Source organism: Chelon labrosus (assembly GCF_963514085.1).
Source record: "Chelon labrosus genome assembly, chromosome: 18".
NCBI classification, from domain to species: domain Eukaryota; kingdom Metazoa; phylum Chordata; class Actinopteri; order Mugiliformes; family Mugilidae; genus Chelon; species Chelon labrosus.
The window spans coordinates 23,520,772-23,536,700 of NC_140351.1; the positions used below are offsets into that span (position 1 = coordinate 23,520,772).

Sequence of the window (15,929 nt, forward strand, 5' to 3'; positions counted from 1 at the left end):
ACACTCCACGTCACCAAGCTAAAATCATCTCAGACTGGTTTCTTGAACATGATTCCTCTGTCACCAGATCTCAGCACCTTTATCCCTCTTTCTGCTCTTGGCTGTCAATCTCTGTGATTGTCTTGAAATCCAATTTCTGTTTTTAAATATAGAATCTGTGCCTCTCATATTTATAATCGAGCTGATCAGATGATGGTATGGGCTGTGCTGTGTGTGCTGTAGGACTCCATCACTGAAGAGGTGGTGGAGCTTCTTGCTCCCTACCTGGACATGGATGACTACAACTTGGAGTCGGCCAAGAGGATCTGTGGTAATGTGGCGGGGCTCTGCTCCTGGACTCAGGCCATGGTCGACTTCTTTAGCATCAATAAGGAAGTGCTGCCTCTGAAGGTACACACAGAGTATAGGAAGAGTACATGAAATATTCTAATCACACAGTAGTGACAAGATATCCAATATCATGTGATTATATCAGATATGTTTTGTGTGCATGCAGGCTAACCTGGCCCTACAGGAGGCCCGCCTGGTGGTCGCTCAGGCTGAACTCTCTAAAGCTCAAGAACAGCTGGACGCTAAGCAGCAGGAGCTGGACGCTGTGCAGGTAAACACATAGGTACACAGTCAGTGTAAATGAATTCTGCTTTGTAGCAATTTTCTAATTTGTTGCTGTCATCTTCAGTCAGTCTCACTTTTTGTATTGTCACACTATGTGGCTGCTGATTCAGTTATGTCTGACTCCTGTTTTAAGTTGTCAAGACAGTGCTGAATTTAGAAGTTTAATATCACATCCAATAGTCACATCCAAGTCAGCCTTTGTGAAACTGGTCTCTGGGTGTGAGTGGCTTCAGAAAACATCTGAGTTTCCTGTTTGATATGTCACCTCTATGAACTTATATTTTGTCTTCTTTTATTCATAACTGTTTAATCCTTTGAATGAGTGTAAATGTTAAAGTAAGTGATCTGGTGTGAATTACTTTAGGCACTTTATGATGCTGCTATGAAGGAGAAGCAGGACCTGCAGGACGACGCTCAGGCCTGCCGCCGCAAGATGGCCAATGCTACTGCTCTGATTGATGGGCTGGGAGGAGAGAAGGTCAGCTTTTACCTTTCATCCATCCATCCATCCATCCATCCATCCATCTAATCTTTCATCCATCAGTCATTCCCTGTCTTGTTGCGTTTCAGGTTCGTTGGACCAACAGTGGCGCGGGGTTCCAGACTCAGATCAAGCACCTGGTTGGGGATGTTCTCCTGTCGACAGGCTTCCTGTCCTATGCCGGCCCCTTTAACCAGGAGTACCGCAGCCTGCTGCTGCAGCTGTGGAAGAAAGAGATGGAGGAGAAGCACATCCCCTTCAGTCCCGTAAGACTTCTCTGTTTTTGAACAAACCTGTTCAAACTGACCTTACAGATGTAGATGGAAATGTTCAAACGTCCTGAATATGAATACCATATTTTTTAGGCCTCCCTATTTTCTGCAGTGTTCCTAGCATGTATAATGTGAAGTGTATTGGTCCTAGCACAGAACCCTGGGAAACTCCATAACTTACTTTTGTATAAGTAGAAGAATTCCTGGTTTTATTTGCTGTTGATTCACTTTGTTTCTGTTGGTGATGGTTTACTGTGACATCTCTATGAGCAGTATATTAACCTGTACACAAAACATCCGGTCACCTGAGCCGTCTCATGTGCAGGATTTGAACGTGATTGGTCTGCTGGTGGACAATGCCACAGTGAGCGAGTGGAACCTGCAAGGTTTACCCAGTGATGACCTGTCCATCCAGAACGGCATTGTGGTGACAAAGGCGTCCCGCTACCCGCTGCTCATAGACCCCCAGGGCCAGGGGAAGACCTGGATTCAGAACAGAGAGAGGGACCAGCAGCTGCTGGTGAGTATGATAAGGAAGAGGGCTTTTGGTCAAACAAACAAAGACACAGGATGACAGGAAAAATTAAATAGCATTCCTAATGATCTTCTGTGTCTCAGGTGACGTCTTTGAACCATAAATATTTCCGTTCCCATCTGGAAGACAGTCTGTCTCTGGGGCGCCCCCTGCTGCTTGAGGATGTAGGGGAGGAACTGGACCCCGTCTTGGACAACATACTGGACAAAAACTTCATTAAGTCTGGATCCACTTATAAGGTGAAACAGCTGTAATTGAAGAAAACCATAAGCTAAAATGATGAAAATAGTTCATCTTATTAGTTTGTTTGTTTGTCACAATAAGGACTCACCTTAATAGATGAGTAATGGAGGATTCTTCTCTTGCAGGTAAAGGTTGGAGATAAGGAAGTAGATGCGATGAAGGGTTTTAAACTCTATATCACTACCAAGTTGGCCAACCCAGCATACAGCCCTGAGGTCAGTGCCAGGACGGCCGTGGTGGACTTCACCGTCACCCAGCGAGGCCTGGAGGACCAGCTGCTGGGACGAGTCATTCTGCTGGAGAAGCAGGTCACTACTAGTTCATTAGTTTCTCCATTAAATGAAACTATTTCACTTTCTGTTAGTCTGTGTTAAACTTCTGTGGGTCCAACCAGGAGCTGGAGGCAGAGCGAGTAAAGCTGCTGGAGGAGGTGACGTCCAACAAGAGGAAGATGCAGGAGCTGGAGGACAGTCTGCTGTTCAGGCTGACCAGCACACAGGGCTCCCTAGTGGAGGACGAGTCTCTGATCGAAGTTCTGAGAGTCACCAAAACCACCGCTGAGGAGGTCCTTCTGTTCACCTGCTCTTTGTTTTTAATGTGCCTCTGCTCTTGTCATCAATATTTAATGGAGCCAGTGTTGTCTCCTTGTCTTCCAGGTGAGTGAGAAGCTGTCAGTTGCTGCAGAGACAGAGGTGAAGATTAACCAGGCCAGGGAGGAGTACCGTCCTGTGGCTACCAGGGGTAGCATCCTCTACTTCCTGATTGTAGAGATGTCGCTGGTCAACATCATGTACCAGACGTCGCTGCGGCAGTTCTTAGGGATTTTTGACTCATCCATGCAGAACTCCACAAAGTCACAGATCACCTCCAAACGTATCAGCAACATCATCAGCTTCCTCACCTACCAGGTGATGTTCAACAGCAACACATTTAGCCTGATCCAAGGATGTGACCCTTGGCCACCAATTAAATACATAATCTAGTCTGAATGTTTTCTTTGTTTTCTTTTGTGTACTGAACAGGTGTAACAGTGTTTAATTCAGTCCAAGCCTGTAAATCTCTCCTGTCATTTTTACTGGATAGCAGTAGTTCCTGAATTCCTGTTTGTCTCTCTCTAAGGTGTACTGTTACACTGCCAGAGGTTTATATGAGGAACACAAGCTGCTGTTTACTCTGCTGTTAGCTCTGAAGATCGACCTGCAGTCCAGAAACATCTCGCACCCTGAGGTGCTCACCTTCTTCAAAGGTCACTCACTGTCCGTCTTGTTTCGCCATCCTTTTCTTGTTTTCTCTGAGTGAATTTGGGAGTAAATGTTGGTTCTCTGTGTGTAGGCGGGGCCTCTCTGGATCTGAACTCTGTAGAATCTAAGCCCCGGCGCTGGATCCTGGATCAGACCTGGCTCAACCTGGTGCAGCTGTCTGGCCTCCCTCAGTTCACGCAGATACTGACACAGGTTGGAGCCTAATTCCACTGCTGTTAGAGCAGGCAGAGCTAGACCAGACCAACAGAATGACAAACAGTCTGTGTCCAGGTGAATCAGAACGAGCGTGCCTGGAGGACCTGGTTCGACCATCCAGCACCAGAAGATGTCACTCTGCCTGATGGATACGAGGAGAAGCTAGACACATTTCGGAAGCTTCTGCTCATCCGGAGCTGGTGTCCGGACCGAACCATCTCTCAGGTCTGACTGGTGTGACGTAATGCCGAGCGTTGCTGACGAATACAGCAGTCCATCAAGTGAAATGTGTTCTGCTTGTGTGTGATGACCAGGCGCGGCGCTACATCTCAGACTCTCTGGGTCAACAGTATGCTGATTGTTTGGTTCTGGACCTGGACGTCATGTTGGCAGAGAGTGACAACAGGACACCGATGGTCTGTCTGCTGTCGATGGGCTCCGACCCGACTGAGAACATAGAGAGACTGGCCAAGAACAAGGTAAGTGAACACAATGATTGAGTGCAATGAGTGGAAGGATAAAGAATGATATTGTCAGAGGATGTTTTTTGGGGGGGTGGTTTTATTTCTGAAAATAATATATATAAAATGAACAGACATTTTTATAATATCAGATGCACAGATGAACAGCAGCCGTCTCTTTCTCTGCCTGCAGAGGGCACCTTGCCGTCCAATCTCCATGGGGCAGGGACAAGAGGTTCACGCTCGCAGGCTGCTGGCAAACAGCATGACAGACGGTGGCTGGCTCCTCCTCCAGAACTGCCACCTGGGACTGAACTTCCTGGACGAGCTGCTGGAGACAGTTACCGCGGCAACGCCACAAAGTGTGCACAATGGTTTCCGGGTGTGGCTGACAACGGACGTTCACCCCAGGTAGAGGATGTTTTTAGCCATATGCACATTCGCACATCACGCTCTGTCTATAATGTCACTGTGTGTTTTTGTCTGAACAGATTCCCCATCTCTTTCCTTCAGTCCTCCATCAAGTTCACCAACGAACCTCCTCTCGGTACGAGCTGTAGTTGATTATCTCCTTTGTTTATTGTCTAGTTCACTGAGTCCAGATCTTCACCTTTATGGCGTCCTCGTCAGCTTCTGTTTGGTTGGTTTTATCATGATTAAATTATGGATGCATTATTTATTAAGTTAATCCACCCTTGGATTTTTTTTCAGTTTCTTCCTTCTCTTTTTTTGATTGTTATTCTTTTGCATTCCTTCGCTGTCATGTTTCTTCTCTTCTTTGTGCTCCAGGGATGAAGGCAGGTCTGAAGAGGACTTTCAGTGGCGTCACTCAGGATCAGTTAGAGATCAGCAACTTGCCTCAGTGGAAACCTCTGCTGTACGCTGTCGCTTTCCTACACACCACTGTCCAGGTGTCTATCAAACTCAAATTAAGTCCCTGTAGTATGATTACCTTAGGAATTAAGTCAACAGAATGACTTTCTGGAAAGAAGAAAATCAAAGAACTGATGGATGTGCTCTCTCATTTTGTCTTTGTGTCTCGTTTCACTTTCCTTCCGTCGCCAGGAGCGTCGTAAGTTCGGCCCTCTCGGCTGGAACATCCCCTACGAGTTCAACCAGGCTGATTTCACCTCCAGCGTACAGTTTGTCCAGAACCACCTGGACAACTTGGATGTGAAGAAAGGAGTGAACTGGAGCTGCCTGCGCTATATGCTAGGTCAGACTTCTGCTTGGTACTCCTCAACCAGACTAAATTTCATTACACTCATTTACACTCATGGCATGCTGAATCATTTCAAGGCAATTTTGTTTATCTGAATAAAAAATGTCTGACTGATCATTTGGCTAACCACTGATCTGTTAGAGTCAACTTATTTTAAAAGCTCCCCCTGACTCTGTCTTTCTTTGTGTCCAGGTGAGGTCCAGTATGGCGGCCGGGTGACAGATGACTTGGATAAACGTCTCCTCAACACCTTCACACGTGTCTGGTTCAGCGAGAACACCTTCAGTGACAAGTTCTTCTTTTATAAGGGCTACAGCATCCCCTCCAAAGCCAAGACCATCCTGGACGTCTTGCATCACATCGAGGCGCTGCCACTGGTCGACACACCTGAGGTCAGAGGTGACTCAGAAACAGTCTCCCACTGTGGCACCTGATGTTGCCAGCCTGACCCGTAAACCTCTGTTTGTCTGTCTGCAGGTGTTTGGGCTCCACCCTAACGCCGACATCACCTACCAAACCAACTTGGCCAATGAGACACTCAGCACCATCATAAACATCCAACCGAAGGACAGTGGGGGCGGGACTGGAGAGACCAGGGAGGCCAGCGTGCAGAGATTAGCCAGTGAAATGTTGGAGAAGCTGCCACCTGACTATGTGCCACATGAGGTGTGCATTTGGTGCTGAATGTTCACTCCCAAACATTTGTGGGTTGTTTCCTGGCGACGAGTCAGATGGAACGATTGATACCACTCTAATATATATGTGATAAATAAGAAGCTCCAGCCAGCCAGTTAGCTTAGTGTAGCATGAGTGCGTTAAACAGCTAGTCTGCTCCATATAAAAACAATTTGGAACCAGTAAAGACTGCAGGATGTTACTGCTCCCTCCCAACCATAGACTGTATAAAGATGGACGATGGAACAGCTCCTCAAAAGTGAAGCCAAAGCAAGTAGAGCTTCCCCTGGTGACTGGCTGCAGTATAGGTCATAATCTGGCTCCAAATTCGCAAGATGCCCACGTCCCCGGGAAATTAGTGTCAGTTTGACCAATGCAAAGAAATGGGGATATGTCATGCATATTTATATACAGTCTATGCTCCCAACAAACACCTGCAAAGAGTCTCACTTCTTATATCGAATATGAAAAAAAAAAAATGAATAGAGCGGAAACTTGTGTTATCGCTTGAGAAATATTAAGTCTGAGTGTGTTTTGAAGGTCAAAGGTCAACTACAGAAGATGGGTCCTTTTCAGCCAATGAACATCTTCCTCCGACAGGAAGTGGACCGCATGCAGCGGGTCATCAGCAGCGTACGGAGCATGCTAACAGACCTCAAACTGGCCATTGACGGTCCGTCACAGCACACACACACACACACACACACATTCCAATAGGATAGCTTCTTTGACCCTTTATCGTTCCTTGTCTTACTGCAGGCACCATCATCATGTCGGAGGACCTGCGCGACGCTCTCGACTGCATGTTTGATGCTCGGATCCCTCGACTGTGGCTGCGGCTCAGCTGGCCGTCGGCTACGCTGGGCTTCTGGTTCAGCGAGCTGCTGGAGAGGAACCAGCAGCTCAGCGTCTGGATCAGCTCCGGCCGCCCGAACCAGTTCTGGCTCACCGGCTTCTTCAACCCGCAGGTTGGATCACAATTTCAGGAACAAGAGAGTTTGCAGTAACTCTCCAGTCATCTTCAATATAAATATTTATGTTTCTCTCACAGGGTTTTTTGACCGCCATGCGTCAGGAGACCACGCGCTCCAACCTGTCCAGGGGTTGGGCCTTGGATACAGTCATCCTTAGCAATGATGTCACCAAGATGATGAGGGAGGACGTCTCGGCCCCGCCCCCTGAGGACATAGGCGGAGTCTATATATACGGCCTCTTCCTGGACGGGGCGGGATGGGACCGACGAGGAGCTAAACTCACAGAGTCCCCACCCAAAGTTAGTAACTAAGTGAAATAAAGAAATAAATCTGAACAAAAAATATAGTTACAAATAATAAAAATATGCCAAACATGAATCAAATACAGAAGAAAAAATTAAAGGGTACAATAATGCAATAGTGAACTAATCAGATATAATAAGTAATGCATAATAACATAAACACATCACAAATTAGCCTTCTGCTTTCTCCTCAGGTCCTCTTCACTCCCCTCCCTGTGGTCCACGTGTACGCCATCAGCTCAGCCAACATGGCCGACAGTAAGCGACAGCCCGGCGGTTCAGTGAATCTGTACTCGTGTCCAGTCTATAAGAAACCTCGACGGACCGACCTGAACTTCATCTTCTCCCTGCAGCTGAGGAGTGTGCAGCCGGCAGAGCACTGGACACTGAGAGGCGCTGCTCTGCTCTGCGACTACAAGTAACCTGTGACTGTGTGTGCGTTCGAAAGGAGTGTTTTTAAATTCCTGCTCAACGTTTCAATGTGTGGCCCTCTTACATCTTACCAAATGATAAATTAGATATTGGTTAAATCTTTTAACGTTGTTTTTTCGTTTTTGACAAAAATAGTTAGTGAGAACAGGGTTCGTGCGAGTGTTTTTGTGTTTGAAGGTCATTAATATGTAGGCTGCCTCTTTGTTTGTTCTGATTCTGTTTCATTTGACTTGTTTTCATGACTCCAGGAGCTTTTTAAGACTTATTATCTTCTAAAATCTTCTAAAAATGCCTACAACAACTTACAACTAAACCCTGAAGAGTTGAAGTTAGTGACTAAAAAAGTGACTAATAAAAAATGTGTGGCGTCCTGCATACGACAGCAACTGAAGTGAAATTTAAAAAACAGATATTATAGTGTCATGTTTTACGTAAAACATCCCAGACTTTATGTATGGTCTTTCAGTCACACTGCCAGCATTAAAGAAATAACCTTCAGTTATGTATCGTTATCTTACTTGATCATCTTAAGTATGGTCTCTGACAAAATGCAGCATGAAAGCTGAAAACAAAAAATTCTAATCACACATCAAATAACAAATCTGCAGAAGTAAATAAAATGCACATGATTTAAAAATGAAAAAGATACTAAAACTAAATTTAAATTTGGTATATGCTTATGGATAAAGACACACAAAACCAAAACCTAGCAGTAACTCATCTTTATCCAAACAGACCCAACAGCATATCTGTAACTCTCAACAGACTTTACTTTATGTCCTAAACAGACATGGTTTAAATAAAATATTATTTAAGCACACTACTGTGGTACAGCGATACCCACAGAGGCAGCAACGGGAACACCTCCAGAAGAAAACTCTCTTTCCTGTCATAGATTCACTAATAATGACACTGAATAAATAAAACGTGTTTCACTGAACTCAATGAACAGCAGACGTCACTTTGGTTACAGAAATTATTCAAGTAAACTTTTATTTTCTTTAAATGGCTTTAATGCAATATCTATGTCAAACAGCCATGCAGTCACTCACTAATAGAAGCTAAAAGAGTCAAGGACACTGTGGAAAGAGTGTTAAACTTACAAGGTCCTAAGAATAAACATCAGCCACTATTAAATCTGTGCTGACAGGGGAAAAATTATTACTTGAAATAAAATACATAAGGAGACTGAAAATAGGGAAAATAAACATTTTTAGTATATTCTATGGAGGCAGTTCCTCCGAACTTTGTTTAATTTAATCTCCTTTAAAACGGATAAAACTGATTGTCTTCTTTGAGGAGAATTTTCCTTGTGTGATTTTCCATTGCCTGGAAAACTGATAATTAATAAAATCTCTATATCTAACAGTCTGACCCTCCATATCTTACACTGACATATACAATATATCTAAGTATGAATTATTCCATTATAGTTTGTTATATTTATCAATCAATAGTAATAATCTTTAAATCTGGATTTTCTTGACTCTATACGACTTAGTTACATTGAGACGCCCTTAACAGCACCAGTATCTTATTCACGTCAGGGTGGGGTCCCATTCTCTGCAGGCTCATCATGTCTTTATGTCTGATCCAGCACAAACTTCAGGACCCTTGAAGACCTCTACAAGTCCAGTTTATTCATCCAATCCCCAGTGACATGAGAGACTTTAACCTTTCCGTGTGTACCTCACATTTTACAGACCCAAACATACCATAAACCCACTACAGCTCCATCCTTCAGCCTTTCAATCTCATCAACATGCTAAAAAGCGAACAGCAGTAGTGCACGGTGAAAATCTTTGTGAAGAACTTCTGAACTGTTCATATGTTTTCCAAAGTCAAAACAAAAAAGACAATATATGTACATATAGATATATATATCTATATGTACATATATCTGATTTAATAATAAAAGTCCAGAACCACACATAACTGCATGAGAAATACCAAGGATTTCAGGAATCTGTTGTTGTCCAGCCTGTTCTCTGCTCACGTCCTTCAACAGTGTTCTAGCAAATGTACATCTTGTGCTGCGCTCTTGCAGTTCTGCTTGGAAGCAGTAACCCCGGAAACTTCTTCACCCGCTCAGTGTGGTCTCAAAAGTCCTAAGAAAATGAACGTCCCAGATCTCGTCACTTTCTCCTGGTTTACGATAGCTGCTTCATGTCGTACATCGGCACCTCGGACTCCTCCGCCTTGCCCTCATCGTCAGCCGCCCTGGCAGCATGCGGGCTTCCCTTGCGGCCCTTGGGAGGAGGGACTGGTACAGCTCCCTCCGCGCCGCCCTCCGCTCCTTCCTGGCCCTCCGCCACAGTCCTCTCCTTCTTCAGGTTAAGCTTGGCCGGGACACTCTTGGTGATGGTCTCCTTCAGCCTTTCACCAGACTGGCGGATCTTCTCGCGTCTCTCGGCCGTCACGATGCGCTCACCAAGTTTGTTGACCTTGGTGCCCAGGTTCTCGCGGGTCTTGCTCATATTCTGCTTGGAGAAGGTGGCTTTGAAGCTCTCGATGCGCGTCAGCCCTGTCTTCTTGATGCGCTCTGCTGATGTGGAATCTTTCTCCTCCACCACCATGTACTCCTCGTCAGACTCTGGAGGGAGCTCGAACTTGTCTGGTTCCACCTCAGCTCTGGCTCCGGTGCTGCCGCTGGCTTCTGCTGGCTCATGTCCCGGTGCGACAGCTTTCACCTCCTGGTCGCCCTGAGAACACAGAAGAGGGTATGAACATGCAGAAACATGTTGATTACATTATTAGATATAAACTATGCATACTACTTTGTGCTGGGAGAACATAATATTCCCTGTATCAGAGATGTTTCCCTGTTTGCTTACTTCTTGTTCAGCTAGACAAAGTTTAATAATGATGTCAGATTTAAATCTGTCTCTGGCTGAAGTGTGTCATGTAGACTTTAGTTATTCGCGTATAGGCCTTGATCCCACCTCCATAAATAAACTGCAGCACCTGTTTCTGTAGCTCAGTGTTCGCTGCAGGAAGCTAAACATATCAGTGAGCAGCAGTGTATGGAGCGAAGCTGGACTGGCTTCAGGCTGCATCATGGCATGCGCCCATCTGTAACTCTTGGATCAGGTTACAGTAGACATGAACTGGAGCAAAAAACTTTGAGACTGAAGCTGCAACTAGAACCCTGATTCTACTGGTTTTACCCGGAGCTGAACAGGACAACTGCAAAAAAAATTGAACTACCTACAAACTTAAAGAAATCGTCTCAGGGAGCCTCATACTGATTGTTCTAAATTATCTGTGAATGTCTCTTCAACATTTGAGGACAATAGAAACTTTAAATAGTTGACTTATAAGAGTTTGGATAGACAGTTATGTGCGTTTTGATCTGTAGTGAGATGTGAGTTGGACAATGTGCTGAGCTGACAATGTGAGGCCATACATTTACTGGGGACCTCCTATAACTTCCTTATGGACCACTGGAAACACCAGTTTAGACAACACCTGGAAAAGTCAAATAATGAGGAAACATGACAAAACTAACCGCCCGTCTCGCTATGGCAGGAATTTGAAGTTTACATTTTATTTGTAAATGATGGACTCCACAAAGTTAAATGAACCTTTGTGCTAATCTGTAGCATGCTAATGGTGCCACCAGTGTCTTTGATTACATGCATCATAGGCATTATATGACACCTGATAGAGAGGCTGACCTTTCCAGAGTTGACACATTGCATAACATTCATAACTGAGGTACACAGCAGGAACATGTAGCTGTGTCTGTTAACAAGCTAACTGGACAGATCATCGTCATCTCCCTATCCAAGATCATTCACTACCCTGTTTTTCTGATCAGTTAGATGCATGCAACTGCAAAGTTCCTGTGCAACCTACAAACTGAAGACCTTACTGCAGTGTTATGTATGGGCAGAAAGTGGTTAAAGATGGAGGGTCAAAGGTCATGAACCCATCTGAACCCCATGACTTCACAGTTATGTGTGATCTGACCGAGAGGATTCCCTCCTTCAGTCTAACTGAAAGCTGTCAGTGCAGGTAGCCGCCTGTTAGCAGCGAACCAAGCAATTTACAGCCTTCATCCGGGAGACTGCCGTTAGCTGATCCAGAGAGAGAGGAAGGGAGCGAGGGCAGGCAACTATATTAGGAGATGGTGGAGGTTCAGACTCAGAATAACCTGGTCTGTCAGCACTCAGCTGGCACAGTCACTTACAGTACCGCAGCCACACAGCAGCTCTGCTCATTCAACACCTACTTTCATTTGTTTTATTGGTGGGAAAAAGAAGAAGGAGCAGAGAACGGACCACGGCAGCCCAGAGTCCTCTGTGTTCTGAGTTTACATCAGTGCTAGTGTAGGACGTGTTCCGTTTAGTCAGAGCAGAGGGCAGTTAGGGTATGATGGTTGGGGTCATGTTGCATGTTTAATTTTATGACTGGAGGCCAGTGCTTGTCCCATCAGACCTGCTTTTTAACCATACCCTGGTCCTTTTCAAATCTTCTCCTCTGTATCCATGCACAGATATTTAATAACCAAGGATCTTATTTGTGATGATTGATTGGATTTAGCCATTCATCGTGTGAGTTGTTGATGATGTGACAGCACACAAAAAATGAACCAAATGTAATTAGCATTCACTTCCATCCCACATGACGGGAACACACCACTGATGTGGACAACGCAGATTGATGTCCAGCAGCTGCAGTTATCCGATCACACATTGCTCCTGATTAACATGTTCCTCATTGTCAGTACTGAAATCTGGACATTTAACCAGAATAATTCCCACCATTTGTCCTAGTCAGCTATATACTTAACATACTAGCATACTTTCTAACTCTTGAGATTAATGTTCAGATGTTGTCCTGATAAGATACCGGCAGTTTGCATGCCACGATTACACTTTCTTCAGTGTCTTCAGAGTCAAAACTAAATCTTGAGCATTTTCACCCTAAATCATAGAACAGCTGCATTCCAGATAGATAATGCATCTGATATTTCTCCCTTGTAACTGCTTATAGAGCATCAATGTCTCATCATTCAGTGGCATCTTATAGGTGTCAGCATTACCAAGAAATTAAAGGCAAGAGAAGCTGCAGATGCGTTCAGATTTCTGTGAAACTCAGTCAGTCTTCAGCATCACCACGTTCAGGATTAATGGATTTCCTTTAGTAAAAGTATAAAAGCCAAGTGATCAATTGCTTCCAAGTGAAAGCCCTTCGTAGGAGCTCCAGATCTGTGGGGTAACCTTTCAGCATGCTGACGTTTATCCAGGGCTAAAATAACCAGGTCATCTTCATGTTGGCAGCTGTTAACTGTGAAGGCCAAAGAAGTAAAATGAAGCCTGGAGAGTATGTGTGTGTGTGTGTGTGTGTGGGTGTGTGAAAGCTTGTTACTATTTCAACCACCAGAGCGAACGGAGACATTCGTCGGCTAACGTTATAAGAACACAGATGCGAATCTACAGGTGCTCACCGATATCTTCTCAAAGCTCACATGACTACACTACGGTTTTAATATCAGTGAGGCCAGTATGTGACATCTTAACTTTAAGAGCATATTAACCAATCTTTCTGGCTAGATTAAAAGAATTTGTTTTATATAATAGTTGATTCTTGGTAAAGCATTTGGCGGTATCATGCAGAAATATGTTTAATTCACTTTTCTTAAATAATAAAAGTTCCCTTGTTCTGTTGGAGCTGGTCGTAGGCTTGTGGCTATTTTAGACCTTGTCCAGCTCTATGAACCAGCCATATCCACCTTTTACACTCTCATTAGTCAGTTCAGTTTGTGGATATTAGTTAAGGCGTTATAGTTGAATACCAAGAAAAGCAATCCCAAACCCTGTTGTGTGGCTTCTTGGTAACCTGAATGCAGCATCAGACATCTCTGTGTTGGAAATGTTCACTGGTGCACTCAGTTCCTAGTAACTGAACCAACCAGGACCCTGGGTTGGCTGTTTGGATGGGTCCATTTTACATGAGAGCACTTTAAAATTGATTCAATTACTCTATGATGAAATAATTCAGGTCAAACATTTCACAAATTTCATTCAAAATCATTTGGTCAGAAACCCAAAAGAGATCTACGAAGCGTCACCAAAGACCAAAGAGTTCTTGTTACTGGAACAGATTTTTCTCTACAGTAAATGTCTGTGAGTCTCACCTGATAAATGACCACCCTGAACTTGTTCTTGGCGAGGAGGTCTCCCTGGGTGGCCTCCACCTTCTTGACCCTGACGTTCTGGTTCTCCACGCGCACCCTGACATCCTTGATGTGGCGGCTGACCTTGCGCGTTTTCTCGAGCAGCCGGTCGACGGTGGAACTGGTGTTGGCGTGATCATTGGTCAGCTTGACCACATCGGCCTGGATGGTTTTCACTGTGCTCTCCAGCTCCAGCTGACGCTCCTCCATGCGCTGCTGTGTCGTCTGGACGCTGTCCATGAGGCCTGCCACTCGCTCCAGCAAAGCCATTATGCCGCCTGCATCGTCTCCGGTCGGCAAGCCTGGTCTATCCGTCATGCTTGCTTTTTGGTTTCTGTCTTAGTTGCCTGGTTAATCGACCGTTTGAACCCCAGTGATCCAAAGAAGGGAAGAGGAAAGTCAAAATCCAGCAAGACCTGAAGAAGTTAATGTGTTCAAAGGTATAACTATATGAAGGTGTTAGGATATCCCAAGAAAAAGAGTGAGTACAATGACTTGCAGCCTCTTCTGGAAGCAGAAGGAGAGAAAGGAGGAGGACAGTATCAGCCCTCTACAACTGGAGGTTCACCCTGAAACTGTTCAGATCAACTGACAGACTCCACCCTGCCTGGCATGGGAGGGAGGGGTGACACGTTAGGGTATGGAGGGGAATGGTAAAGCTAAAAAGAGACAAGGTAGAATCCAGAGGGTGCGCTGAAGGTGAGGGGATCAGAGAGCGCCAACAGTGTTCACTGTTTTAATCGTGTAACTGTATTTTTAAGACCAGGCTGTTAAAAAAGGTACTAAACTTAAAGAAGTTTAATTAGTTACGTCTTTGTAAAAGTCTTTGGAAGTCACATTTGCCTCATGAAGACCCTGTGAAACACTGAACTGCCCATAAACTTCCCATCAGTCAGAGAATTTTAAGATGGAAATGGATATTAAAGGAATGTATGTGTTAATGAGTGAGGTAGATAAAGAGAGACACGGAGCCCAGCTTCTATCTGTGTTCTCTGCTGCTAAAAATACAGTGAGGGTAAAATGACCCGCTGTGCTTCTTTGGCAGATGAGTGTATTAAAAGGAATGGAAATCCCCTCCCATCTTTTCCTCCACCATCCATTTGTCAGCCATCACCTTTTCACTCATTCTGACTTAATCCCTCCCTGTGGTTTTAGATTGGCACAGCCCACCTCCAAATAAACAGCTATGTTTCTGAAGAGCATTCTTAAAGCTGCCACTTGACATCGCCGCCATCTTTGTTAGTTAATTGAGCCAGGCAGTCCAAATTTGGGAAAATGGGGCGGAGCCTGAGGTGGGACGAGCAACTGGCACAGTTCACTGTGATAGCTTGAGACAAGAGTTGCATCAGAAATAGGGTAACTGATTTAGAGTACAAAACAGAACCACGGATATCCAATTTATTTATTTATTTTTTATTAATTAATTCTTTTATTAATTTATTTTTATTAACAATAACAGTTTGTGGGTGGCGCTTACATTACTCGCCATGCCTTATGTCTGTTTGCAGTTTGGTTTGGTCATGAATCCTCACATTTCTGGCATTAAGTTGGTGCATTAGTTTGTTACAGCAGCACGGGTGCAGATATTTTGATTTGAACATGTATTAATGTGTTAATATTTGTCTTTTTACGTAGTTTGTGTTTGGTTGGTAATAGCCTCTAGTGGTATATGAGGGGCTGCAACTAAGACATCCTCGTGTTTCTTGATGAAACTTAAAGGTGTTGTGAAATTTGTGACTGTTGACTTTTTGATCACATTTAACCAGCTTTGGTGGCAATGTATATCGCTTTAATAGCTTTAATCTTGTGATTACTGCCAGTGCACCATCTCTGGGCTACATTTTGGTGAACAAATCAACCCTTCAATCACGGAAAAACTTGGACAGCAATGAGGTTCCTTAAATCCTTTGTGCCCTGTCATATTTGCATCCGTCCAGAATCAAACATTAAAATAAACATGCTCAAAAGCCTAACTCATGCAACTGACACCAACTGATCAGGAGGGCTGGAATTGTATGAAGAGAGAAGGGGACTCCCCGCCATCTAAAAGCTCTCCACCAGCTGCTGCCTACACTTACC

At 44.5% G+C, this 15,929-nt stretch overlaps 2 protein-coding genes across 2 annotated transcripts in view; one reads left to right on the forward strand and one right to left on the reverse strand.

Moving 5' to 3' along the window:
• dnah5l (dynein, axonemal, heavy chain 5 like) overlaps window positions 1–7,849 on the forward strand; it is a gene marked incomplete at its 5' end in the record, with an annotated part of 41,430 nt that extends 33,581 nt beyond the window's left edge. Inside the window, 23 exons of the mRNA XM_084565651.1 lie at window positions 223–390; window positions 497–601; window positions 980–1,093; window positions 1,186–1,362; window positions 1,694–1,888; window positions 1,987–2,142; window positions 2,272–2,454; window positions 2,541–2,711; window positions 2,803–3,054; window positions 3,266–3,392; window positions 3,479–3,600; window positions 3,679–3,828; window positions 3,918–4,082; window positions 4,258–4,475; window positions 4,556–4,611; window positions 4,854–4,975; window positions 5,130–5,280; window positions 5,479–5,678; window positions 5,764–5,952; window positions 6,502–6,634; window positions 6,721–6,929; window positions 7,013–7,234; window positions 7,432–7,849. Of these exons, the coding sequence (XP_084421777.1) occupies window positions 223–390; window positions 497–601; window positions 980–1,093; window positions 1,186–1,362; window positions 1,694–1,888; window positions 1,987–2,142; window positions 2,272–2,454; window positions 2,541–2,711; window positions 2,803–3,054; window positions 3,266–3,392; window positions 3,479–3,600; window positions 3,679–3,828; window positions 3,918–4,082; window positions 4,258–4,475; window positions 4,556–4,611; window positions 4,854–4,975; window positions 5,130–5,280; window positions 5,479–5,678; window positions 5,764–5,952; window positions 6,502–6,634; window positions 6,721–6,929; window positions 7,013–7,234; window positions 7,432–7,659 (3,813 nt within the window). The 3' untranslated portion in view covers window positions 7,660–7,849. The remainder of the gene's footprint in view (window positions 1–222; window positions 391–496; window positions 602–979; window positions 1,094–1,185; window positions 1,363–1,693; window positions 1,889–1,986; window positions 2,143–2,271; window positions 2,455–2,540; window positions 2,712–2,802; window positions 3,055–3,265; window positions 3,393–3,478; window positions 3,601–3,678; window positions 3,829–3,917; window positions 4,083–4,257; window positions 4,476–4,555; window positions 4,612–4,853; window positions 4,976–5,129; window positions 5,281–5,478; window positions 5,679–5,763; window positions 5,953–6,501; window positions 6,635–6,720; window positions 6,930–7,012; window positions 7,235–7,431) is intronic.
• A 1,902-nt stretch (window positions 7,850–9,751) lies between these two features.
• Window positions 9,752–14,480, reverse strand: cavin4b (caveolae associated protein 4b). The gene is made up of 2 exons (XM_084566752.1): window positions 13,812–14,480; window positions 9,752–10,371 (listed from the first exon to the last, which is right to left on the reverse strand). The coding sequence occupies exons 1-2, from the start codon at window positions 14,166–14,168 to the stop codon at window positions 9,820–9,822; spliced, it is 909 nt and encodes a 302-aa protein (XP_084422878.1). The 5' UTR covers window positions 14,169–14,480; the 3' UTR covers window positions 9,752–9,819.
• Window positions 14,481–15,929: the final 1,449 nt, after the last annotated feature.